Source organism: Carassius auratus, chromosome 10 (assembly GCF_003368295.1).
Source record: "Carassius auratus strain Wakin chromosome 10, ASM336829v1, whole genome shotgun sequence".
NCBI classification, from domain to species: Eukaryota; Metazoa; Chordata; class Actinopteri; order Cypriniformes; family Cyprinidae; genus Carassius; species Carassius auratus.
This window is the reverse complement of record NC_039252.1, coordinates 9,315,519-9,342,443: the sequence shown is the minus strand read 5'-3', so window position 1 is coordinate 9,342,443 and position 26,925 is coordinate 9,315,519. Positions and strand designations below refer to the sequence as shown.

At 36.3% G+C, this 26,925-nt stretch overlaps 3 protein-coding genes across 5 annotated transcripts in view; 1 reads left to right on the top strand and 2 right to left on the bottom strand.

Moving 5' to 3' along the window:
• The first annotated feature begins 5,884 nt into the window (after nt 1-5,884).
• On the top strand, nt 5,885-11,082 carry LOC113109744 (T-cell leukemia homeobox protein 3-like). Its single transcript, XM_026273487.1, has 3 exons — nt 5,885-6,557; nt 8,749-8,986; nt 9,936-11,082. Exons 1-3 carry the CDS (start codon nt 6,110-6,112, stop codon nt 10,147-10,149), a joined length of 900 nt encoding a protein of 299 aa, XP_026129272.1. The 5' UTR covers nt 5,885-6,109; the 3' UTR covers nt 10,150-11,082.
• Nucleotides 11,083-13,073: 1,991 nt separating this feature from the next.
• Nucleotides 13,074-17,397, bottom strand: LOC113109745 (nucleophosmin). Its single transcript, XM_026273488.1, has 10 exons — nt 17,274-17,397; nt 15,972-16,054; nt 15,761-15,880; nt 15,556-15,649; nt 15,332-15,438; nt 15,202-15,248; nt 15,043-15,106; nt 14,755-14,958; nt 14,498-14,572; nt 13,074-13,860 (listed from the first exon to the last, which is right to left on the bottom strand). Exons 1-10 carry the CDS (start codon nt 17,311-17,313, stop codon nt 13,819-13,821), a joined length of 876 nt encoding a protein of 291 aa, XP_026129273.1. The 5' UTR covers nt 17,314-17,397; the 3' UTR covers nt 13,074-13,818.
• A 641-nt stretch (nt 17,398-18,038) lies between these two features.
• Nucleotides 18,039-26,925, bottom strand: part of LOC113109748 (Kv channel-interacting protein 1-like) — a 29,303-nt gene continuing 20,416 nt past the window's right edge. For all 3 annotated transcript variants that reach the window (XM_026273491.1, XM_026273492.1, XM_026273493.1), the window contains exons 2-8: nt 22,573-22,697; nt 21,784-21,853; nt 21,627-21,697; nt 21,424-21,531; nt 19,868-19,972; nt 19,445-19,507; nt 18,039-19,249 (exon numbers count right to left, since the gene is read on the bottom strand). In XM_026273491.1, the coding sequence (XP_026129276.1) occupies nt 19,202-19,249; nt 19,445-19,507; nt 19,868-19,972; nt 21,424-21,531; nt 21,627-21,697; nt 21,784-21,853; nt 22,573-22,697 (590 nt within the window). In that variant the 3' untranslated portion in view covers nt 18,039-19,201. The remainder of the gene's footprint in view (nt 19,250-19,444; nt 19,508-19,867; nt 19,973-21,423; nt 21,532-21,626; nt 21,698-21,783; nt 21,854-22,572; nt 22,698-26,925) is intronic.

Here is a 26,925-nt window from a genome sequence, read left to right as displayed (position 1 = left end):
AAAGAAGTCAGACTTTCTCAAAAGTTCCTGCAGCTGCCCCCCTTAAACATGTACCCCTTCCTCGTCTCCTCTGTCTCATCTGCCATTAAAGCGAAACAGAGCCACGCACTCAACCATCAGAGCAGCGGTTCTGCGCTCCACATGCCACAGATCTGCTATCCCCTCCAGCACACACAGTGTCAGTCTGTCTTCCATGTTTGACCGTCACATCTGCCTGTTTTGATGAAGACTTTACCTGCAAACCTGTTAGCAATGGATTGTGAATGGGGTCTGATTTGGTTATGTTTCATATAACATCCTGTAATCCTCCAAAGACTGCCATTAATGTTTATTTTATTGATCTGGATGAGAATAGCATGTCATTTAAATGCAAAAAAACAAATGTAAATATTGACATTTTATTAAATCATTACAATACATTACAAAAATAATGTTATATAATAATTATGATAATTGTAAAAATATATAAATTCCATTTCAATATTAAAATGATACTTAATTAAACATTTAATATTATTAAATATCTTAATCATATTAAATCATATCATTTTGTTATTAAATGCAATGATAAATAAAAAATTAGTAACTAATATATATATACAATTTTTTTTAAATGTCTATTATTAAATGTCTTATATTTGTTGTTCATACAAGACAGTGGAGTCTGATGTTGTTTTGGACCCCTACTAACTTTCTTTTTATTTTATTGATCTAGAATATTGTGTAATTTAAATCTAAAATAAATGCAAAAACAGATATTTGTATTAAAATTATATCTAAATATTAGATAAAATGTTAATATTAAATTGCAAAATAATTATATATTATATTGGTAATAACTATAAAATCAACAACAACAATATTTTGAAACAAATCCAACAAATGTTATCCTTTAGGATAAACAACTTATACATAAGCATAAAATCCTATTATATTGTTATAAAATGTTAGTACATTTAATTTGATTCATGTGTAATAATAATAATAATAACATATTTTGCTATTTAATATAAAACAAAACTTGTTTTGTGGATTATTCTGGATTAGATGGGGGAACCTGAAGGCAGTTCTGTTTTGTGTTACTGATAAAGCTCATCAAGACAGACAGAATGTGGAAATAGTAAATGGCCATGGTGAAGCATTTAAAAGACCACAATCTTTGCATCACATCAAACAGGGTCCAGTCAAACACACATCCAGAGGAGCACTTCCGATTGCGGCTCATTTCTCCACAGCGTGGTGTGTTAAACTCTCTCCATCTCTTCACTCAATGGAGCGTGGCTCATCTGAACACTGAGCAATAATGAGGCACAGAGATGCACTTGTGTGTCTGTGTGAACCAAAGCGAGTGAGTGAGAGAGCTCTGAAAAAAGGAGGGGGAGAGAGAGGCTATCCATTTCCTCCCTGGGGCAACTCCTCTTTGGCTCTTTGTTGCTGAAATGCTCCCAGTGAGCAGGTTACACTAAAGCCTGCTCTATTGTCTTAAACAGCTGTGCGTTGCACGCTCTCTCTCTCTCTCTCTTGCTCTCTCTCTTGCTCATCTTTTTTTCAAGTTCCTCAATCAGGGGCAGTTTCTGAGATCTCTAAAAGCAAAAGCCTGTGGCAGTGCTCCCCCTTACGCAAACACACACACAGAGATCTGCTTCTGTATACAGTGTCCCATGGTAGGGGGTCTTTCCTGATTCAGCTGCTTTCTGATACTCTATATCGAGAATGTAGATAAATAGATTCATATTACCATACATTGCAGATTACTAATAAAAACAACAAGAAAAACGACAACAATAAGAAGCCTAGAAAGATGTAGAATAATAATTATAGCTGATTGTATGCTGAATTAGAATAATATGAAAAAGATGTTCTGTTCACTGGCATCTAAAAACAAATGTCTGACTGTATTAATCTGTCTTGTATATTTCAACATACAGGCTTCTTAAATTATTCAGAAAAAGATCTGTGTATTACAGTACAGTGGTGTTTTGTAAACTGATCTCAGTGTGGCAGACTGCTCATTTTGGAGGCTTATTTAATCATGTTGTGAAACTGTAGATCTATCAGTTGGATATTTGTGGGGACAAATACTGTAAATGTGTGTGAGAAATATGTATTCTGATAATACTGAAAAACTCTGATTTGAATCAATTAGGGGAGACAGGAAAGGGAAGTGTTAGTACCAAAGTTACTTGTAATGAGTGTGTGTGTGCTATATGTCTCAAATGTTTTATAATATTCCATATTGATCTTTGGCAAATTAAAATGGTTTAGAAAGCTGCACTGTATGCCTAAACTATATGAATTAATGTCAGGTATAAACAGTGCTGTTGTTACACACTAACACTGGTGGAAATATTGTATTAAATGTAGAAATTTACAATTTTGTGAATTGTCCTATAATTTGTTGTGGTAATCAGATTTACTTGTTAATAACATCATAACCCATCACTTTCATTTCTAGAGGTTTAATTCAAATGGTAAACAAATATAAAAAGGTTTTTCATTCGGAGCAGCACATACAATTGGAAACAATCATTGAAATGCATAAACAAATAATGTGTTTGCTGGTCACAAATAGATCATCTTGATCAGTAGGTTTTCTATAGCCTATCCTCAACACAAGTTTACGTCTTTAAATGTCATAGAAATATATTGAGCAGGGTTAAAAAAATAACAATGATAAAATAAAAACCTTTCTGTGTTTGTGTGTGTGTGTGTGTGTGTGTATGTTTCTTTTCCGGACACATATTACCTGCACCAAATAGGCCAGTACAAAAATCCATTATGACTAAAATACGTTTTACTTTCTTACCATATTTTTTTTAATCATTATTTTTACGCAGAAATGTACACGATCTACTCTCAGTTCAAGACGGTTATGCACATGTATAGTGAATTCACTGCCCTATAGGAAAGAAAGAAAGAAAGAAAGAAAGAAAGAAAGAAAGAAAGAAAGAAAGAAAGAGGCGCAGATGACGCACCATGTAAACTAAATTAAAAGGAGTTCTATTACAGCCCAAGAATAATAAGCAAGAACAACAAGAAGAAGAAAAAAAAAACAAAAGAAAACAAAGAAAGCCATAAAGGACATTAGGCGCTGAGCTTTATATAACATTTGAGTGAATATTTCATGGGCAGAGAGATAGAGAGAGACTCTAAACTTTCATTAAGCAGGGTATTTCGCTGGGAGGGAATTTCAGCGCCTTTCACTTTTTCTTGGCTTTTATTGCAATAATACAGCTAGGGCCTATCTCTCTGGCTCCCAGCCCCTCCTCATTCAACCCATTTCCTTCTTTCAACCCGTCTCTCTCACTCTATGCTTTTTAAAATATAGTAATAAAAACATACTAGATCCTTTTTAAATGCACTATTACTTATCATGGTCTTTTCATATCGTAGCATCACAGGTGTTTTAAAGCCGCTATAAAAGTGCGTCATTTATTATTCAAAAGCAGCGTCGTCTTTTTGCATATTATCTGAGCGCTTTTATACTGCGGGCTGCCAGACTCCCATTTAAAATGTTCGGCAGAATTGATAACGGCAGACACGCGCAATAAAAACAGCGCCGGGGGCAGGGTGGCACGCGCGCACGCTCATATGCAGATCCCGGTAATTACTCCAACAATTCGCCAACCATTCCTTTATTTGCTCTTTGAGCGAGGGATTTCACGCTTTTAATTCAGTTTTCATCAATCTATTGATTCCCGGCTGCTAAATTGTTTGCAAGGGTCAAAGATAAGAAGTGGGTCCGAGTCCTCCTCCAGCACTCTGCCAGGTGAGACCGTCTGTGTCCCTCACAGAATCGGGATGTTTATGAGTGCATTTAATACCCACCTCCCCCAAAACAGAAAATATTAAATTATGGTTTCATTCAGACCAGAACTTTTCATTGATGTAGGCCTACATTTTTTTTTCACCATTAAAGCGCTTTCGGAGCAACTTTTGAAACAAATATAAGCCAACTATTGTTATTGCAAAATTAGCTAATATAAGAAAACGAAAAGTAAAATATCGAAGCCTATACTTCTTAAGACAGTCTATATTTTTAGGCTTTATTTTTTTACATGCATGAATAGCGATTTATTTTATTACTGATTTAAGTTAACTTGAACACTGCGATGCATCCCATCTATCTATCTATCTATCTATCTATCTATCTATCTATCTATCTATCTATCTATCTATCTATCTATCTATCTATCTATCTATCTATCTATCTATCTATCTATCTATCTATCTATCTATCTATCTAATGAGAGGAAAGCATGTTGCATGATAAAAGCTAACAGGCTCAGAACGAAACAGTGACCATGGGTCAACGACGGGAATGACGTAGGCTAAGCGTCTTCAGCCACTGGACGAGGGCCGAGCTCCCGGGGGACCGAGGCTTTTTAGCGTCAGCACTAATGGTCTATTAAAATATCAACTACTTCAAAGTAAACGGATTTGCTCCACACCAGCTCCCTCCCCCTTAAGCTAATCAAACGCGGCGGCCAGGCCAAAAGAGCATAATCATTTTTGCGTGGCAGATTACAAGGAACCACTTAGATCCGCTGTCAGAAGATCGGGTGTCTCAACACTCTCGATTAAATAAGCGCAAGGGAGTGCAGCTCTCCAAGCGCCAACAGTGCAGGCTCCTTTAGGCGCACAGCTGTGAAGCTGACGGTTTCAGGATGCAACAACTAAAGAGCATCTAAGTCATTGAAATTATGCTGGGCCTATAAAAGACTCAATCGTGTAACATTTTAGAAAATATTTAACGGAAACAAAATGATTTACGTTGGTTTAAGAACACTTTAAAAAATTAGATGATGACTGCATTCTAACAAAATAAGTAACTTGTGAGTTTTGCTTATCCATGTCCAGTGTTTAATGTTACCATTTTCGTCGAATGATAGCCTACTCTATATCGGACAAAAATACACCGCCCCTAAATCGACCTTTCAGTCTATTTTCCGTTTATTTTTAATAATATAGACTTGTTTAATATTCATAACATTAATACGATAAAAAAGCGCCTCAATTAACACGGTTTATGAAAATAAAACAGAATTGTAATGTCTTTTTTGTCAGAATTGAATTGTCTATCAAAAATAGGAATCCTAAACCTATAACTATTAGGCTATTATTATTATTATTATTATTATTATTATTATTATTATTATTATTACCCTTTATGTTGTACTTTTTCTTTATGCGATGTAGCCTATGACTTTAATACTCTAATACTTTCCAACTGCCCCATGGACAAAATAAATAAAAAGGGTATTTAATTTGCTGTTTTTTTTTTCTAATAAAGCGAGTCTAAAGTTGACTGACATTTTAGAAATAAAAAAAAAAAAGGTTGAGGGCAGCTTTGGGGTCAAAAGCACTCCTTCAGTTACTGGAGGCGATATATAAATTCAATTTAGTTTTCTTAAAGTGAGAATTGATCATAAATATTTTTGCATAAATCAGAAAGATTATCAAAAAAAAAATAAATTCATCCTATACATTGCTCATCTCATAAGCTAACTACAAACTACTTTTTTTCTACACAAAAGTTCCATATTGTAAATAATACAGTTGATGAGCACTTTATTTTCCACACGAGGCCACGGTAGAATCTCTGTTAAATACTCAAGTATTTAAAAAGCCAGTGATGACGTGCTGATGTCAGCATGCCCATAATAAAGAGATACTTGACCAATACAGAAATCGTGGACTAAACGATCTGCATTTTAAAGAATGATGTCATAAAACGCGTTATGCTTTGTGACTTGTAACAAAATGAAAGCCAATAAGGAGAGAGAGATTGAGCACTGTCCAATCAGAGAAGAGAAGAGCCCAACGAGTTCCGCGCAGGGATCCAGTGGAGAGAGAGAGAGAGAGAGAGAGAGAGTGCCAGAAATCTGCCAAGTCCTCGTGCCAAAAACTTTTCACCCACAGACGAATGCGTCCAAACCATCCTAAGTCAAAAATTGAATCTCGAGGAGTAGGCTAATACATCACAAAGTAGCCGATTACTAGGGATTCCCTCATTCATAGTCTAGAGTTTTCCGTAGTAGGCTACAATTCCAGGGCAGTCCGAAATTGTCTGTGGAATAAACTCGCTGGAAAGCTTCGGGTGGTGAGGATGGACCGAGCCCCAAGCTCTAGCCCAAGTGGCACCAGTCAAACATCACAACCTACCCAACATGAACCCATCAGCTTCGGCATTGACCAGATTCTCAGCGGCACCGATCAAGAGCCACAGCAGAACTCGAGCAGGAATAACTCCGAGAGCAGCAGCAGCGGCAGCGCGAGCGGAGGAAGTTACCATCTCGGCAGCCCAACGGGAGCGAGCGCAACGCCGTACACGACACTAACCGGCACTTTTCACGGCATCGCGGCTCCATATGAGGAGACCAGTCCATACGGGGTGAACTTGACCCTTGCACCCGGAGGAGTGATTAGGGTCCCGGCTCACAGGCCCCTGACCGCGGCCGTGCCTCCACCCATGGCCAGCGCAGTGCCCGGTCTTGGGAGCCTGAGTTTTCCCTGGATGGAGAGCAGCCAGCGCTTCGCCAAAGACAGGTTTGCAGGTAAACAAATAGTCTTATTCTTTCGATCTGCTCCTTTAATTTTTCTGACAAAATCCTCGTGGTTAAACTTATCAGAATCACGAAATGGTGAATTGTCTGAGAAAATAAAAATCCCTCAAGAACACAAACATAAATGCGAAAAGTCCAAACTCTTTGTGAATTATGATTTAAAATATTTGTAATTTAAAATGTCGGTGGTTTGTGGATTTTTGACGGTAAAAGTCAAGCAGACTTCGTATGAAATGTAAAACATACAAATGTCTAAGACTGGTGTTTTTTTCTCCTTCTTGTTTTAATTATTTTAAATTCTGTTTTTTATTTATTTATTATAGGACGACACAAAAACAACAACAACAAGCAAACAAAACATTTCAGCTATTGTTGGTGAAATGCTATAATAACAGTATTTTAGCAATAACTTTAGGCCTAGTATATTATGTGATGCTTTAGTTAGCCTATTATTAAAGTAACCTTCATTTAAATAATTAGACAATATTTTATTAAAGACTATATTCATATGAACGCAACACGGATTACTTAAATAGAGTAGCCTATAGCCTATACATTTAAAAATGTATTTGCGAGTTATCGCAATAGAAATGTATTCCCCAAAATAGCATAATGCACTTTTAATCATTTGCCATTTTAATTGTGCAAACTGTGATGTTGTTGCACGTGTGCTCGTGAAAGAACCAGAAGGATGAATTGGTAGAGGTTTCAATACAATAAATATTAGACAGTGTGTCTGGGAAACTTGATCCTGCTGTTTCCATAAAGAGCCGGTAGATGAATGGCTGCTGCCGAAGAGCTCGTTTTAGTTTTATTTGACCTTGAAGAGCGTGAAACACCTGTGCCAGTTGTGGGCGAAATTAAATGAAAAGGCCGATAGAAAGTCAACATTTCAAAATGTTCAGCGTAGGTCAACGTGTAGGTTAACAGCACGAAAAAAAAAAAAAATAATATAAATATATATAAATATATATATATAATATATATATTATATATATATATATATACTAATATATTTTGTTGTTGTTTGCATGATTTCGTTTTCATTTAAGCGTATTGGACAAGTGCAATTTTAACACAATCTGAATAATAGTGAAATAACTAAAATCATCGCGTTTTGTATATTAACCAGATTTAATTTGATATGCAGGCTTATTATTATTATTATTATTTTGTTTTTCATATATGTATTGAAGATCTACCAAGCGGGCTACATAAATACAGAAATAAACGAGTATTGTTTTGTTTAGTGTAACCGCTCTTTTGCATATGAATATAAACTTACAATTCAGAGCTGTCACATATATCACCAGCTTTCTTTATTCTGGGGTAAATGCGAACGCTGTGCCATTAGAGAGACATATCAATATTTCACCAGCTTTAATTATTGCCACCTATAGCTGCGGTAACAGGCGCTCTACTGCTCTACTGTGTGTTTTAGGTAATAAATAAATGAACAATATAGGTAATTGCTGTCATTAGGGGAACAGCTGTTGTTTGTATTTGATGCAACATTAATAGGATATGTTTTGTGTGATTTTATTGTATAGCTTATATGTAACCTGAGTAACAGGCCTCTCAACAAATCCCAAAAGCATCAGCAATCCATCTGTTTATGAGGGTTTTTAGTATTTATCAATCAATAATATAAAGTCTTACTTGACATCTAAAAGGTATAGTGCATGAAGGCATGGGATAATTCATAATAATGAGGAACAGAGTTTTCCTTTGACTCAGCAAGAGTCAGAAACTTGGGCACAATTAGTGAAACCTTTAAGTGAAAGCTGGTTTAATGTGCAAAAAGCATTTTACTTCATAACAGCCCTTCATTTTCTTTGTCAATTATTATATGCGGGGGATAAAGCTTGATTGAAAAAATGTGCAATGCTTCCAGGTTTTTTTTGTGGGCTTTTGACAGTCTGTCTTTACAGCATTCAAATGCATTTAAAAACTCTGATACTGCAAAAGCAACATAAATATTTTACAATGTAGATATACAAAATAATAGGTTTTATAATTAATTTTATATATACGTTAAAAATCACAATATTAACAAAAGTGATTTTAAATCTTGAATAGATTCCAATTTTGCCTGAAAAATTATTTAGTGTGACAGAAGGAGGTCAGTAAACTGTGTCAGACTCTTCTCTCACTGGCTTTTCCTTCCTTATTCATACTACAGCAGCCCTGACACCTTTCACTGTGGCTCGGCGTATTGGTCACCCGTACCAGAACCGCACACCACCTAAGAGAAAGAAGCCCCGTACGTCTTTCTCCCGAGTGCAGATCTGCGAGCTGGAGAAGCGCTTCCACAGACAAAAATACCTGGCCAGCGCTGAACGAGCAGCTTTGGCTAAAACTCTGAAAATGACAGACGCCCAAGTCAAAACCTGGTTTCAAAACCGCAGGACCAAGTGGAGGTGAGACACAGAAAGAAAGGTTGATATATTGTAATGGAAAGTGTAGAAATGTTGAGAAAAATGGTGGAGAACTCCAGTGTGATCGCATATGAGGAACAAAGGCACAAGAACACTGAAATTTCAATATATTTCCCATTGTACATCTTTTTGTCTGGACACTGATAATGTCCAACAGCACACTGTGAAATAGATTTTTTTTTAAAACTATAACATGGTTTTATCCAGAGTTGTAAACAGGCAACAGAAATGACTGGAATGATAGAACGATGTACTTGATAAAATTTCACGCTGGACATAAATCATTAAACCGACTGAAAAGCATATTTTGCATAAACTGACTGACTAAATAAAGACAAAAATGTAGGCCTTTTAATATATATATATATATATATATATATATATATATATATATATATATATATATATATATATATATATATATATACATATTAACCACATTAGTGCCTGTTATGACCTGAAATCACTTTTCAGATTTGACCTACTAACAGCCATAATACCAGTAAGAATTATTGGGGAATTAATGGTGTTGTCAAGAAGAAATATTAATTATTAATTAAGGCAAACGCACTAACGACATACCACACTTTGGAGAAGAGGAGGAGCTGCTTGAACATTACACAAATGTTTTGTCTAAATAGACTGGATATTTACCTGCATTAATCAACTACATCTCCACAAACCAATTCACAAAATCTCACTTAAATGAATCATATCTAAATCCATATATCGGTAAAATATTGACACGATTAGTGTTTTTTTTCCTCAAAGATCACCATATTTTATTGCAGCTTTACTGTAGTTAATTTCACCCTGTAATTCGCTGTTTGCACTGGAAACTGAATAGCTGCAGTAAATGTGCACATGAGCAAGTCTGTAGCAAATGTAAAACTTCTACTCCTCTAATTTTCTCTATATCATCTCGTGTCAGGCGGCAGACGGCGGAAGAGAGGGAGGCAGAGCGTCAGCAGGCCAACCGGCTGATGATTCAACTCCAGCACGATGCCTTTCAGAAGTCTTTGACTGATTCAGTTCCATCAGACCCACTCTGCATCCACAACTCATCGCTGTTCGCCCTGCAGAACCTACAGCCTTGGGCGGGCGAGGAGAGCGGCAAGCTCGGGGGAGTGACTGCGCTCGTATGAACATACCATAACTCAAGAAGTAAATGACATTCTCGATGGACTGGGATGTTGACCTTATCTCCGTCCTAAAAGACTATTTCATTCCACAAAAAAGTGGGGAACTAATATTGGCCATCCAACAGTGAGCAAACCCATACAAATAAAACGGTTCTGTGTCGTATGAGCCTCTGCAGAATAAATGAAGCCTGTTTTCTGTGGTGTGTCTGTGCGTACAGAGACTTTTATCCCCATCAGGGTCAGTTTCATCGACAAAATGACTTGTAGAATGGAACAGGCCATCTCAGCCGACCCTTTTACAGATCCTCTGATCTTCTCCTCCATCCTTTCATTTGTCCTTCTGCCCCCCCTGTGTAATTTCTCCACCACTCAGAGCTGTAGAATACAGGATTAATGCAGAAGAGGGAAGTAACGATCAATTACTTATTTATAATGTGAGTTGCACGACCTAAAATGTCCACAATCTGACCATCTGTGAAAATAAAAGGACAGAAAGACGCACATATAGACAAACACTTTTCCCTTTTTGTCAGGCTGGGTATGCATATCTTGTCTTTTTGGTATTTAAAAGCTAACCAGCTACTTTTTTATTCTTTTATTTTTATTTTATGAAACTACATCCCGATTATTTGAGGAATCGCATGAAGCGTTCAAAAGAGAGTCGTATGACGTTGTACGGGGTGGTTGCAATTGATTTTATTGGTTAGATTTATTCAGCAGTGACTCCAAACGCCGCTCTGGAACTCCTCAGAATCATGCTTTGATGGTTGAATGTTGTGTGTCTGCGGGAAAGAACAATTTCAGATGAAACAAGGGTTTGTTAGATGATGTAGGTGTGCGGTTTCATCCCAAACTCTGTATTATACTTTGTATTTGATAAATATGTAAATAGCAAACAAAAAGTAATAAACATTCTGTTTTGGCATTAGCAGAAAAGGTGTGCTTTGCTTAATTTGTTATTTCCCTAATGTTTTTTTTTTTCCAAATCCCTAAGGAGCACTCTTCTCTAGAGTAATGTGTTGCTTTCAGAGGTCCTACCACCATTCTACACAACTTGATCGACAAATAAACACTGAGTCCTGGTAGTTGCTTGCAGTCGATTATGCCTGCCACAGCAAAGAAGCACTTATGTTCTCAAGTAGATAAATGCGGGATCCTGTGGGACCATAAAAATGCCTTTATGCCCACTGCAACCAACTCCCTCCTCCCAAAGTGCTGACTCTCAGGAACTGACCTGTTTTAAAGGCCTGGGTGGGGGGTAAATGGAGGGGTGTCCATTATAAAGTGATTTAACAGACTCCTTACATTATGATGCTGTTGAAGCCTCCGCAGGGTGAACCTGTGGAGTCCCGCCACAGCTCTGTGTGGACAGATGGTTGGTAGTGACCTGTGCCAGGACCTCTTTGACTGGAGAGGGTGAGGTGATCTGTATGGTTCATCTGAGAAAGCATTCGGTGATATAGACTCAATACTCAAGATAATTTACACAGGAAGTATTCCTGGCTCCTTTCCACATCTACAGCAATGACATCACTTCTACGGGTGCTCGACTACAAAGTGATTTGTAAAGCGTGGTGTTTTACCGCCCTCTGCTGGCTATCATGTGCAAGCGGTCATCTACAGCCACAAACTCGGAACGAATATATTAAACGTCTAAACGATTAAAACTAAATGTAACATATAAATATAGTAAAATAATTAAACTTGTTAAAAGTGCTAAAAAGGTGTAGAATAGTTTTGGAAAATATAGCCTATGAATATTGGCAAACCCGCGACTATTTATAACACTTTGTAAATGTGTGTGTGTTTGTATAATTTTTTTGTTAGAAGCAAGCAGAGCCGAGCAGAGGTTAGGCAGTATGTTACCGATTCCAAATTACATGACAAAAATTATAACGTTAGCCTAGTTATAACGTAATCAGTTACATTACACATTTTAATCAGATTAGGCTACTTTTTGATTACTTTTGACTTATGTCGATTTAAATTGGGTAATATTATAGCCTACCATACCCTATACAAAAAGTAAGATAACGGAGTGCATTAAACATTACGTCAAGGTTTACAAAACTGGGCCTTGAGCTGCAGAGGGTTTATTGTATAATGAAAGGCTAATTAAATTATGAATAATGTAAAATTAAAAGTAGTAATTTTAAATTAGTAACATCAATCAAAATAAAACACTTAGACCTACAAAAAATAGAGCTATCTTGTGTCGCTATCTGTATGTCACGCGTTAACCAACATATCTGTGAACATGCAAGAAAAAAAAAAAATACCGAGTATAGCAAGATGAAAAGGAGTAATTAAGAATAATCAATAATATATAGTTTGTGAATATGAAATTAAGCAATCAATAAAAATAAAAACTGTAGCCTGACTACGAGTAGGCCTACTTTAATTACAAGTGATATTTTTTGTAATCTGATTACGTAATCCAAATTTCATGTAAACTGTTACTGCACAGCTCTACAAGCATCAACACTGAAATCAGCCCAAAATTTTCTGAATGTTAGATAAAAGCAATTTTTCCCCCCTTTTTGTGCAAAAAAGCAGGCAGGTTTTTTAAAACTGGTTCTGAGGTAAAGTTTGAATTCACAAATCTATAAAAACAAACCAAGGGTAATAAAACCATTGAGTGTTTTAACAGTAAAGAAATAAGAAAACTTTCCTCTTCTTAAAATCTGCATTAATCACTTAAATTACAGTTTCAGCACAATTAAACGAAGACCGCATCACATAACACTACTATTTAATACTATTCTCGTTCTCTCTCATACTTTACATACAAAACATCTTTTCATTAATTTTCATGGAGGTAAATTAACGCTAGGTGTTCATACTAGTTGAGACACTGACAGTCAAGCAAAGGACAAAACTTGGGGAGACCCATCAAAACAGTCCTGAATTTTACGAGCCACATTAAATGGGTTAACACTTGTGAAATATAAACTTTATTTGCATTTAAACAGATTCAATAAAGTCAAAAAAGTGAACCACATTTGAATTGCAGTCCACAGATTATGAGCTCTGAGATTTAGCTGCACAGACTGACATTATACATTCTTGACATTGGATTAATTACAGTTGACTAATCAATCCCAAACATAAAGTACAGCCCACCTTCTAGCAAAAGTTACAGGATACAGACAATTACAAAAAATAACATACTGCTGAAATACTGGAATTCATCACCGATACCATTCTGAAACCCATTAATCATGCATTGCAAATCAGGTCAAGTTGTTCAAGATTTCAGTAGATTGACTTGGCAGGTGCATCTATAATCAGAACGCCATAAACACATTTCCATGTGATTTTAAAGAAACCATGGACGGGTAGTCATCAAATCTTTATATAAATTAGAGGGCTGAAATCTGCTCAGACTCTCATTTAAACAACAAGGCTGCCAAATTAAGGCCACACTCCAGGGACATGACAACACGAGAGGGTGAGGAGAAGCCAGATTGCAAAGGATGAAAAAGGTCATGTTCTGATTAAAGTCTTCTCAGGGAATGGCACGGATTTGACATAGAAACAGAAGAGTATGGGGACGAACTTAAAATTGCAGGTAACAAGAAAAAGTAAAATCATGGTCAAAAAAAGAAAAAAAAAAAGAAAAAATTGGGGGAGCGCCTAATAATTTAAGCAAAACAAAAGATGGTTTAGCTCTTATTTTACACTCTGTCTCCACTTCCAGAGCTCCTCGATTACCTTGGGGGGGGGGGGGGAACAAAACAGAAGTACAGGTAAGACCTTCATTCATGACGGTTCCGAATATGTTCCTTATGCAATTTATGCATACTTTCATTTATTTTGAACATTTGGCAGCCAAAAAACCTGGCTATCCAAATATCATTAACCTGTTAAAATGTCACCCCCGTCCCGTATACGGGACGCCTACGTTGACTATACTATATTACAATCAAATTTAATCTAATCTTGACAAACTATACATCGTTGGAAAGGTCTAAGTCTCCCAAATATATATTATACCAATATTTTTGGTAAAAATTATGTAAGAAAAGTAATAGATCAATTTATGACAAGAGTGCATCCTCAGAAATCTACATTACCTAATCTACAAAATGTAGGTTTGTATCATGCACATTCAAGTCTATCTTCAAAAACGTGAGTGACAGTTAACAGGTTAAAACATTTTTTCTTAGAAGAAAAACAATTAAACAGTTGTCTTATTTCGTATATAGATAAAAAAAAAAAAAAAAAAATTATGCCAAGTCTAAATTTGCAGTGTTCGACAACAACAACAATAAAAAAAAAAGTGTCTTACATTTTCTTTTTTTTACTAACTAATATCAAAAAAACAACATGACAAGAAAAATGCATATACCTTTGCGTCCGTGACTTTTAAGCCGTGTTTTACGAAGTTCTCAAACTTTGGCTGTAATTTTGGCAATGCTACACCCTGAAAAACAAACAAGAAAACACGAGTGCTATTTTCTAGAATTATTTTTGCTTTTGAATAATATCATACACTAATCAAACTTTACCCATTGTATCCTAAAGCACGGAAGGATGATGGTTTCTTACTACATGCAGAAATTTATTGTGACTTCATATGCAGAGAGGGTACAAAGGAAAACATACCTTTTCTACACTTGCCATAATTTTGGCTTTGATCTCGGGGACAGTGAGGACCTGTGGGGTCTGTGGCGTTTTGGGTGACTGTGCTTTCTTGACATCCTTTTTGTTCTTTTCGGGAGTCTTGTTCTGTTGTTTAGCAGGCGTATTGGACTTGGGTCCTTTTCCGTTCTGTGCAGGGGTCTGTGGTTTGGATGGTGCCTTCTTTTCCTGACAGAACAATTAGGAATATAAGCATTTCTGACCACAGTTTCTCAACATTATACAAGCTGTAGGACCTAAAACTAATTTCACCTTTACAGGAGACTCTTCTTCAGTTTCCTCCTCCTCCTCATCATCATCGTCCTCATCATCATCTCTGTAAGGTGAAATATTTTATTCATTTTTTGAAATACTATTTCTCAAATACTAATTACCTATGACTTTACATAGATGGAAAAAGACAACACATACTCATCCTCATCTTCGTCCTCCTCCTCTTCATCTAACTTCATTTTTTTCTATGAGAGAACGTTGGTTAAAAAAAAGAGCCACAAAATTGCACATACATAAAGAAAGGATCCTAATTAATTCCAGAACTTACTGAAGGATTTTGAGTCACCGATGCTGGCCTCTTCTTAGCTGTTGTCAGTGTCTCCTCTTCTTCCTCCTCCTCCTCTTCTTCATCAAAGGACTGGTCTCCTCCCATGACTGAAAGAAAAGTACCAACAACAAACTTCCTGAAAATTCCCAAAGCAGTTTTCCAAGTGTTTATCTGAGACAATCCCAAATAATGCTACACTTCCTCAAGTATTATGAAGTACTCACTGACGAGATGCTGTCCACTAATGTGAACTGGACCGGAACCAGAGCGTAGGCGGAACACAACAGGTGGAGTGATCTCAAACCCACCCAAACACACCTGCGATACGAACACATCGCTAGTTAACAAGAACAATTCAAGGAGATCAACTCAAGTGCACCCTAAAGACGTGTGAAATGACATCGCTCAGTGGATGGCCATTCTACTTACGCTGGGGAGAGTGGAAGGCCTGAGCGTGGCCAGAACTGCCTTGACCTTCTGACCCTCTGAATCCTGTCCTTCGATCTCCACAATGTTCAGCTCGTCTTTTGTTGTGGGATCAACGCAGGCCTGCAACAATTAACAAATAAGAAAATGCTTTATATATGAGATTTAAATGTTTAAAAAAAAATTGGAAGACCATTTATAAAAGGCCACGTACCATTCGGACTGATAACTGATGATCATAATCATCATCATCCTCTGGATTAAAAGTGACTTCCTTGCCTGCCTTGAGCTCGCAACCTATAAAAAACAAACAAGTTTATTTAAAAAGTACTTAAAAGGCATTAAGAGCCCTCCGGTGATGAAAAGTGTAACTCAATTCTGCAAACTGGCAAAGTTATTCTCGAGCAATTCTCTCTTCAAAGCAATTAAGTGACTCATTTACTTTGGCAGTGCTCCCCGATTCTGATCTTGGTTGAGTAAATGGGTCAGAGAATCGCTCGGTGTGATTCAATCAATCCGATTCGTAAAGGAATCATCCTGTCTGGATTCGTGAAGCAACCATTTAAATAATCTGGCTCCAAAGAACGATTCGTTCACGTTCATTTTTATAGCATGCACTTCGCTCTGCATCGTTTATAGAGAACCATATTCAAAAAAGAAAAAAAAAAGAAGAAAAAAACGCATTCAATGCGGTTTCATGTGGAAGCAAGGATCTACACGTGGCAAGGTTTGAGAGATGCTCCACATGTTCATATTTTCATTTACTGCTAAAGACCTGACAATGCCGACAAAATCTTTACACCAGAATTGCGTTTCCATTGTAATAATCGTGATTGGCGTTAGCATCATTTGCGCAAAATACCTGGGTGTGTCTGTTAGGAAAACGAAACTAAGAAGAAGAAAAAACCGGTACTTAATTAGTATTCATTCGATCAATCACCTATAACGAAGGATATACTCTTAAATTGCATGCTATTCAAACACTTAATGCGTTGTCTCATCTACTGTCTTTGCATCTAACACGTGCAGCACAGTGACGCCATTTTGGAGCGCCAGGACCAACGCACGTGTTTAGAGAGCGCGTGCAGGGAGGCACGAGCTGTGGAGGCTTCGTTTAGTATATAACGTTATATATAACTAAATAAAGGCTAGAACAAACATAAAGGGGTTTCAGAGTAATTGCTGACTACCATTATGTGTATAATGTAAGTTAGTGCTAACCGATTAGCTAGTGTGAATTCATGCTCTAACTTACACGTGTTGTTTAATGTCACTCCACATCGAGTAGCATCTATATTACAATATATTTATACCAGTTAAATATTCAACATGTGCTTCTAAACAATTTAAGTCTGACAATATAACTTCGGGTAACGTAGTTGGGTGGCATTTACACTAACGTTACGCCATGCTCAGTTTGCGTAACTTACTAGTGCCACCTTTACGTACTATACGTGTGATCTAATAGACTATACAACAAGAATGGATCAAGATAATTATTTAACGCAATACATACCGTACAGGAAGGTTTGGGGACCCATTTGTTCGAGATCCATCTCTGTAAGCTATGTGTGTGTGTTTCTGTAGACTCACTGAACTGTGCCGTGCGCGTGCAGGAGGGACACACTAACCCACATTGAGTATATCACGCCCATTACTGGGACGGCCTTCCTGCCCAGCCAATCAATCCGCTCCCCAGACAAAGAATCACGGAGTTTGGGGCAGGATTGATATGTACAGTAGCCTACAAAGATTGTAAAAAAATAATTAATAAAATAAATAAATAAAAATTCCTACATATATTTAGGTGGTGTTCTAAAAATATTTGGCCACCAGTGTGTGTGTGTGTATATATTATGATATGATTATTTGATGTGATATTACCAAATAACAGATTTAATCCAAAATACTGGAGTTTAATGAGGAAGCATTTTTAAATAAATAAAGAGCTGATTTATCTTTCCTCACTTACTATACATTATTACACACCAGTGAGTCAGGTTATTCTTTGCTGTCATGACACATCCATTTATTTATTTTTTTCTTCATAATCCACCAGTTTGCATGTATAGAAACACAGATCTATTCTGTTGTTTTATATGTAGCAAAGCAAGCAGTGAAACATTTTAATAAAATGGTTACATAAATGATTAACATTGAGCATAATTAATTGGAGACGTTATAATAGTAATAATAATAATACACAATCAAGTGACGCCATTCATACTCTACTAGCACATAGGTAAAAATAATAAAAGTAAAATAAGAAAACACAGCTGACTGCTATTCCACAATTATTTTTTAATCGGTTTTAACTGAGATTTGAATTGCACAGAATACTTCATTTTCACAGTTTGTATCTGACATTTCTTCATGTGGCACCATACTTACAAGTATATACATAGCTTATATGTCCTACGACCCTGACCCATAAATAATTATAGTTTTTCTTTATTTCATGTGGTTTATCTGGATTTTTCCCCTTTTTACAAACATTGTCTTGTCCTTCTTTAAACTACACAGATGTATCTGGGGACAGAAGGGTATCCAGGGACTAGATTGTCATTTGTTGGGTTTGAATACAGTTGTGATTTTTGTAGTTTCCTTAATACTCCTCACTTACTTCCATACTTAGACAAACACGCACACACACACACACACACACACACACACACACACACACACACACACACACACACACACACACACACACTTAACTTCTGTCCCACCTTATTTACTATGATCTGTTGGGCAAAAACAGCTTAGTAAGTACTGAAACAGATAGACATACATTAGGCAGACTTGAAACAGCAATTACTAACAAACAACACTGAGAACACAAGACAGAATCAACATCAAATTAAGAATCCTCTAAACCTCATGTCATTCATGAATAAATCATAAAATTAAATATTTTGAAGGCCAGCATTATTTTCAAGCAACTCATTGGGAACACATCTGCTGTTTTTTTTTTCTCATGCAAGCATTTCTGCCAAAGAAAGCAAGCAAAGGAGGCTGTAGTTCCTCCTGGATGCACTTCCAGTACACCAAATGTCCTGAGCTCTAGGTTCCAGCAAATGAAAAACAATTGCGAGTGGTTTTCCTTTTTTTCGTAGGGAGGAAGGATGTTGATCATCAGCACCCGCTAGTCAGGAAATGCACAGTGCATTTCAAACATATGTAGTCTTCTGTGGCTGGAACAAAGTGGATTCTTGGCTGGCAATTTCCCAAAACACCAGCGAGAAACAACACTGAATATGTTACAAGGTTTGAATAGAGAGAGAGAAAAACAAATCCCACAGACTCTCATTCCTCTCATCCCATCATATTCCCCCAGAACTCAGTTCAGCGAAATATAACAAATATATATTTAAATGTAAAATCCCTATTGCGTTCTGTTTCCCAGTCTCTGTTTGGTTCTTTTCTTCTTCTGGTGGAGCTTCTCTACATCACATTTTCAAAGAGCTGCATGGATCTCATCATGTTTTCATCCTGGTGAAAAAGATAAATTTATATGTAATTCTTCAGTTTGACCACACAGAGGCAGTAGAGTCTTTTTGATCATCTTGATCTTGACAAGCTTGCTGGCATGTCTTTAGGGGTTGGGGTTTGGAGAAAGTAGTGTACCAAATTCACCAAAAGTCTAGGGTAGATGTAAATAACACATGTACAATGATATAAACATACCTCCTGACAGGCAAGCACAAACTCCTCCAATGTCACAACTCCATCTTTGTTTTTGTCCATTTTCTGTAGAAGGGAGAACATTTATTTGAATTGCTCTGCCTTTTTTTTTTTTTTTTGCTCTAAAAAATGCATGGGAAATTTCTAGGATAAGTATAACTATTCATGCACGTTTTATCCCAAAGTCCAAAGAAATGGATAAATCAATTAAGTTTTGAGCAATGTAATTTGATGAGAATCACCACTGAACAAATTATATATATATATATATATATATATATATATATATATATATATATATATATATATATATATATATATATATATATGTATATATATATATATATATATATATATATATATATATATATATATATATATATATATATATATAATTATAATTTTTTATTGTCTTTTTTTTCTGACCTCAAAGAAGGCATCCACATGCTGCTTTGGTACATCCCCCTTTAAAGCCGGATACGTGTACTTCCCCATCATGTCATAGATGGCCCTCACTATCTCTGTCATTTCCTGTGAGGTACATGAAGACTGAGTGAGTTATTGATTTAAGCTGATGTTAAAGGGTTCGTTCACCTAAAAATTATTTTTTTCATTTTCATTCTTCATTAATAACTCACCATCATGTCGTTCAAAACCTGTGAGACCTCCGTTCATATTCGGGACAGAGTTTAAGATATTTTATATTTAGTCCGAGAGCTCTTAGTCCCTCCATTGAAACTGTGTGTACGGTATACTGTCCATGTCCAGAAAGATAAGAAAAACATCATCATAGTAGTCCATGTGACATCAGAGGGTCAGTTAGAATTTTTTGAAGCATTGAAAATACATTTTGGTCCAAAAATAGCAAAAACTATGACTTTATTCAGCATTGTCTTCTCTTCCGTGTCTGTTGTGAGAGAGTTCAAAACTCTGCATTGTAGTGATATCCGGTTTACGAATGAATCATTCGATGTAACTGGATCTTTTTGAACCAGTTCACCAAATCAAACTGAATCGTTTAAAATGGTTTGCATCTCCAATACTCATTAATCCACAAATGCCTTAAGCTGTTAACTTGTTTAATGTGGCTGACACTCCCTCTGAGTTAAAACAAACCAATATCCCAGAGTAATTCATGTACTCAAACAGTACACTGACTGAACTGCTGTGAAGAGAGAACTGAAGATGAACACCGTGCCAAGCAGAGCGTCTGAACCGAACTGATTCTTTTGGTGATTGATTCTGAACTGATTCTGTGCTAGTGTTATGAGCCCAGGTAAACCGAAGGCTTGAATCAAGGGCAATCGCAAATAACGCCATTACGTAGAGCGCAAAAGAACCGGTGAACCGTTTTCTTCAACTGGTTTATTGAATCGAACTGTCCGAAAGAACTACTGGTGATCCGAAAACCGATGCAAACGGTTCTTCACTCATTAACGAGTCAATATCTGGCTCGGCTCGGTGTTCATCTTCAGTTCTCTCTTCACAGCAGTTCAATCAGTGTACTGTTTGAGTAAATGAATTACTCTGGGATATTGGCTTGTTTTAACTCAGAGGGAGTGTCAGCCACATTAAACAAGTTAACAGCTTAAGTTATTTGTGGATTAATGCGTATTGGAGACGCAAACCGTTTAAAACGATTCAGTTCGATTTGGTGAACTTGTTCAAGAAGATTTTTTGTACTAAAATGTATCTTCAATGCTTCAAAAAAATTCTAAATGACCCTCTGATGTAACATGGACTACTTTGAAGATGTTTTATTACCTTTCTGGACATGGACAGTATACCGTACACACAGTTTCAGTGGAGGGACTGAGAGCTCTCGGACTAAATCTAAAATATCTTAAACTGTGGTCTGAAGATTAACTGAGGTCTTACTGGTTTGGAACGACATGAGGGTGAGTTATTAATGACATCATTTTCATTTTTCGATGAACTAACCCTTTAATAATGACTGCCTATTTACTGTACATATGCTATACCTCCTTATTGATAAATCCATCTCTGTTAATGTCATAGAGATAAAATGTCCATTCCAGTTTCTCTCTGACCGTTCCCCGCAGTAGAGTAGATAGTCCCATTACAAAGTCCTGAGAGAAAGACAGGAAAGACATCCTGTATGTAATGTCACTAAAATATACAGTATATTTTCATACTGTGCCAGGAGTCAACATTTTCTTCATACCTCAAACTTTATGGATCCATTATTTCTGGTGTCAAACGCATTGAAGAGATAATGTGCATATGTACTGGCATCTGGTACAGCAGTGACAACAGATGAAAGCATTAGACATTTAGCATAAGAAGCATGTAATATTTAAGAATATCTCCTTTTTTATTACCTCCATGTGGAAAAAACTGTGCATAAATGTGTTTAAATGTCTCCTCATTCACTACTCCACTTGGACACTCCTGAGGGGGAAAAAATACACATTATTAACATTATATTATAAAAAATTATTGGCTTGAGCCCTCTTGTAGTAATTGGATTAGATAAAAAAATAAAAATAAATATAATATAATACTTTTAGTAAAATATATGTGTAATATTATAATAATGTTTTTTTAAATACATTTGTAATAATAATTCCATTAATCACCTGCAGTTATGTAATGCCCATTCCTGAGAATGGTATATAAAAATAATAAAATATATATATATATATATATATATAACGTTGGTCTTAAACGCTGCCATATAATACACAGTGGTTTTGGCAAAGCATTTTTAACCCAACAAATATGAGCTGCTGTGTGGGTTGCTGAGCCTGACTGTTTATGTGTGTCTAATAGAGCGTGTGAATGCTGGGATTGAGAAATATGACTGGCTGACTGTAGCTTGAGGCTAGCGCACAGTGATTAGTGACACGCTTGATAATGCAAAGAGGAACAATAAGAGTTTACAGAGTTTTAAAGACAGATGAGACATGGCAAACAGATCCACAGGGACAGTATATGCAGATGAGATGTGATGATTCATAAGAAAAGACATTGAGGCATAAGGATATATTACATAAACACTATAAGCTTCTTATCAGATTCCAAGATGTGTCAAAAGACATTTGTATAAAGTAAATGTGCAGATGTGGGAGCGATGAGAAGGATAAGACGAGAAATACCGGGCAACGTACATTTTTGAAGCCTCTGTAAAGGACTTGTAGCTCTTGCTTGGTGAAGTTTGTCTGCGCCTCAAGCTGCTCGAGACCCTCCGGCCGATGGCAGACCATTGTCATCTCTAATTCATCATCTACCTTATCTAGAGAGAAAACAAGCCACATGTCAGTTTCAGGCTGATAAATGACCACTGCTTGCTCAGCGGTTGCTCTTTCACAGAAGTAAATATCAACTTTCTCTCAGATGCTCCTCCTTAAATTTAAGTGAGGCAGATAAAACGCTTGTTGACAAGGTAAGGCTAAGAGTTGGATGAGAAATGATTGCATTCACATGGAAATCTCAGGCGGAAATATTTAAATGTATTTTGAATCTAAGACACTTTTGTGAATAACGATTCAACAATTTCTCCTGTCCTCGACATGTGTCCACGAGACTTCAATACGTGTGCACAACATTATTTTAATAATGTCCTGCATGGGCCTTAAACGTGTCAGTATGCAGGGGCAGAAATCTCATGGATTTCATTAAAAATATCTTATTTTATGTTCCAAAGATGAACTAAGGTCTTACGAAGGTCTTACGAGTTTGGAACGAGATGAGGGAGAATAATTAATGACACTTTTTATTTTGGGTATACTAACTCTTCTATTTTGACCTTTTACATGTTGTCCTTTGGTCAAATTATGCATAGTCATGAATTTGCTTTCCACTGCTACGCTGATAATACACAATTGTATGTCCTGATAAAGCCTGGAACCACACATGCATCCTGTATCAGTACTAAAAAGTATTAATAATCTCTCTTCTAGTCTGGTTGCCTTATCTAAAGTTTGAAAAGAGGCTCGTAACCTAGGTGCCATTTTTTACCTTCAGTACTCAGGGCCCACATTTATCAAGACAGCGTAGAAAAGACACATGTGACAGCACTTTCTTTTTGTAGTAACAGCGTTCTACCACTAGATTCTCTGCGTAAGCATGTTCAGAGTTGTGCTTATATTTACACACATTCCTATGTATAAGTAAATACTTGTAGATCTCACACTTTGTGTGAAACTGTTCTTACACACACATTATTCGGACATAAATGAGGGCCCAGGTGACTGGTGCACTCTTGCTTTACACAACTGATGCAACTAACAAAGATTAAGTCATTTCTTTCTTTTGCTTATTTAGAAAAGGGCATTCATGCTTTTATCTCCTCCCGATTTGACTACTGTAAAGCACTTTATTGTAGTATCAGCAGATGACACGTTCAAAGACCTCAGCTGATACAAAACACTGCTGCCAAGTGTTTTGGCAACACACACTAAGAGAAGTGACTACTGATCTTTGCTGCCCTTCACTGGTTACCTGAATTTTAGTTTTTAAAGCCTTGAAGGGTCAGGCTCCTGTCTATATTAGTGATTTGTTAACTCTCTCTGAGCCCGATCGCTGCTTGAGATCCTCTGATAGGGCCCTACTAATGGATCTGAAATCTTCACTTGTCACTAAAGGTGACGTGCTTTTGCTGACCGTTCTCCTCGGCTGTGGAAATCCCTGCCTGGGGATCTCATTTTCCTCCTTTAAATCTCTTCTTAAGTTTCACTTTTATCATCAGGCTTTCTCTTAATCTTATGGTGTTTGTTGTAATTATTTAAATTATTATTTATTATTATTAATTATAATTATTAATTATTAGTTTTTATTAGTTTAATATTATAATTATTAGTTTTAAAAGGTGCTATATATATATATATATATATATATATATATATATATATAAATTTATTAATCCTGAAAATCCTTTACCAATAGTGTTTCCAGACAAAAATGACCAGCTTTTAAAAGAATTGCTTGTAAGTCTTTCATTATGCTATTATTTATGACTCGTTTTCTTTTCATTTACAATTTTTTTGAATTTCTTTTTGTGAATTATTTGATGCAGTCTTCATTGATCTGAACTTTTGCACCTTGCAATTTTTTTAGTGAAAAACAAAAACAAAAACCGGTCCATTGTCTGTTGTCAGTATACGTTTAATGTACGAAGGACAGCTCACACAACAGTCTTACAGAAGCATCATGGAATTGTCAGTGGTGATTAGAAACACGCCGTTTCCCTTCGCAAAAACAAAAACTGTGCTTGGGGCAAACCCACAACTTACACCTCCACTTCAAAGACTTTCACTTTAGTAGGAAAGAAACTTGGATGACTCATGTGTTTGGACACACACACAGACTTTGGCTCACACACACTTGAGCACTCGCCCCCTGCAGGCCATGCTTCTGCTGCTGCTGTGTCAGCTCCGGCAAAATTATTGGTGGGTAGAGAGGCAGATGGGGTGATGGGGAAATCAGTAGAACGAATGAAAATGGCCATGGGTGGCTTGAGGGAAGACCTTCATCTTTCACAGAACACCGGAGAGCCATTGCATCTCCGTATAAATGCTCCAGCCCTTTATAAATCTTGTCTCAGGTTTTCAAACAAACACACTTTAACCTTCCATATACCTTTAAATGCACATAGATGTGCATATATAAAGCGTTGGGAGGTTTTTAATATTTAAGATTTTAAAATACTTTCCCAGTTCGTTACATTGATTGTTAAGTGTGCAGGGGGAACTATAAGAAAGCCATTAGTGGGCTGATTTCCCTGAAGAGATATACCGTGTTACTTTTGGATCGAACTATAGTGTAATATTGTGACATGATTTGGGCTGCTAATGTCAAGGGTATGTGCTTGAATTCCCAAAGGATTGGACCATGTTGTAGTGAAACCGTATGTTGGTGAAAAAAATGAATTTTTCTATTTAATAGGGTTCCCAACTGTTTTGAATTGAACCATCAATGACAATCTATTACATCAGTCCCCCCCCCCCCCCGTACTCAACATATGGCCACATCAGCTTAATGATTTATATCACAGCCAGTAACACAACTCTCAGTCACTAATGAGTTTTATTCATTCTTTATTTCCTACTATTTCCTGAACACATAAACTCAACAACGCATTCACACAAGAAGATAAAGAATGATCTCATTAGCCATTTCAGACTTTGGACAATTTGTGGAAAACAAATGAACCGATTTCATCATGTTTAGCCGATTTTACAAGCTAAAGACCTACTTAGAGCAGTATGAATGGCTGTCTTATGCTGGTTGTTAATTTGTGGCTTAGAAACCAATATGCTTTTCATCAGCGAAATTTCACCAGCAGTGAAGACTCTGGCTTTGTGACAATATCAAAACAGGAATTTTGCTTGAGCATCCCGACCAGCCTGACAATTTTGGTGCGGGACGATCTGTTTGACTGACCAATAACAGAAAGTGTTTATGAAACCTGTTTGGAAAACATTCCTTTTTTTTATCTTTAATGCTTCTAATGCCACAGAATTGGCACACTTCACTTTAAAAATCTCTGACTGAAGAGGATCATCTCTTGGTACCTGCTGGACAAAGTTTTATATTGTTTTGATTATATTGAAGCCTTTCAAAACATCATTGTATTACCATTAGAAAACACAACACACATTCTGTCTCTTTGTAAAGACTGCAAATCATTTTAACCAGCTTGACAACATCAATTTGTAATGGGGAGTATAAACTTGAAGCTGAACTGAATTATAACAACAGAGCAAACAGCATCCATTAGCTGTTTCTTGAAGAACTCCCAGATATTGTCAGGTCTGTCTGATAACTGTGATGAGAATGTAATGGATACATCTCACGGGAATGACTGGATGTGAAGCTTCTGCTTGTGAAAGAGCTCAACAGGGCAAGACCCTCATTTCATCACTCCCAATTATTACCTCTCTGCCTTTTAACACAAGCAAACAAACTGATGTGAGACGGAGAATGAAAAGGGAAAGTGAGAGAAAAATAAGTGGAACACACCTATAAGAAAGATGTAGTGTAAGTTTATCAGAGGAAGAGGAGAGAGAGAATTAGACCATATTCACTGCTTCACGTATTGTTTGAGGAATAATATATATATATATATATATATATATATATATATATATATATATATATATATATATATATATATATATATATATAATTTAATTTACCTTTTTTTTCCATATCTCAATATTCATTATTTCATTTATTGTCTGCACAGTAAATTTCTAACCAATAAGGCAAGGCAAGTCAAGTTTATTAATAAAGCACATTTTATACACAATGGTAATTCAAAGTGCTTTACATAAAATAAAGTAAAATAATAATTTTAAAAAATCACAAAAATAAAACAATGAATTTAAAAACTTTGAAAATGATTAAAAAATTTACTTAAAAAGAATTTAAAAATAGAAAACGACTTTACATAAAATATAGTGCAATGAGACCAAATTCATTCATTCATTCTTTCATTCGTTTATTCTACCTGTACCCTT

Coding starts and splice junctions, on each gene's coding strand:
- LOC113109744 (XM_026273487.1), top strand. CDS start 6,110: ATGGACCGAGCCCCAAGCTCTAGCCCAAGTGGCACCAGTCAAACATCA. Junction 6,558..8,748: donor CGCCAAAGACAGGTTTGCAG/GTAAACAAATAG, acceptor TTCATACTACAG/CAGCCCTGACACCTTTCACT. Junction 8,987..9,935: donor AACCGCAGGACCAAGTGGAG/GTGAGACACAGA, acceptor ATCTCGTGTCAG/GCGGCAGACGGCGGAAGAGA.
- LOC113109745 (XM_026273488.1), bottom strand. CDS start 17,313: ATGGATCTCGAACAAATGGGTCCCCAAACCTTCCTGTACG. Junction 15,881..15,971: donor ATCAGTTATCAGTCCGAATG/GTACGTGGCCTT, acceptor TAATTGTTGCAG/GCCTGCGTTGATCCCACAAC. Junction 15,107..15,201: donor GAGGACGAAGATGAGGATGA/GTATGTGTTGTC, acceptor TTCACCTTACAG/AGATGATGATGAGGACGATG.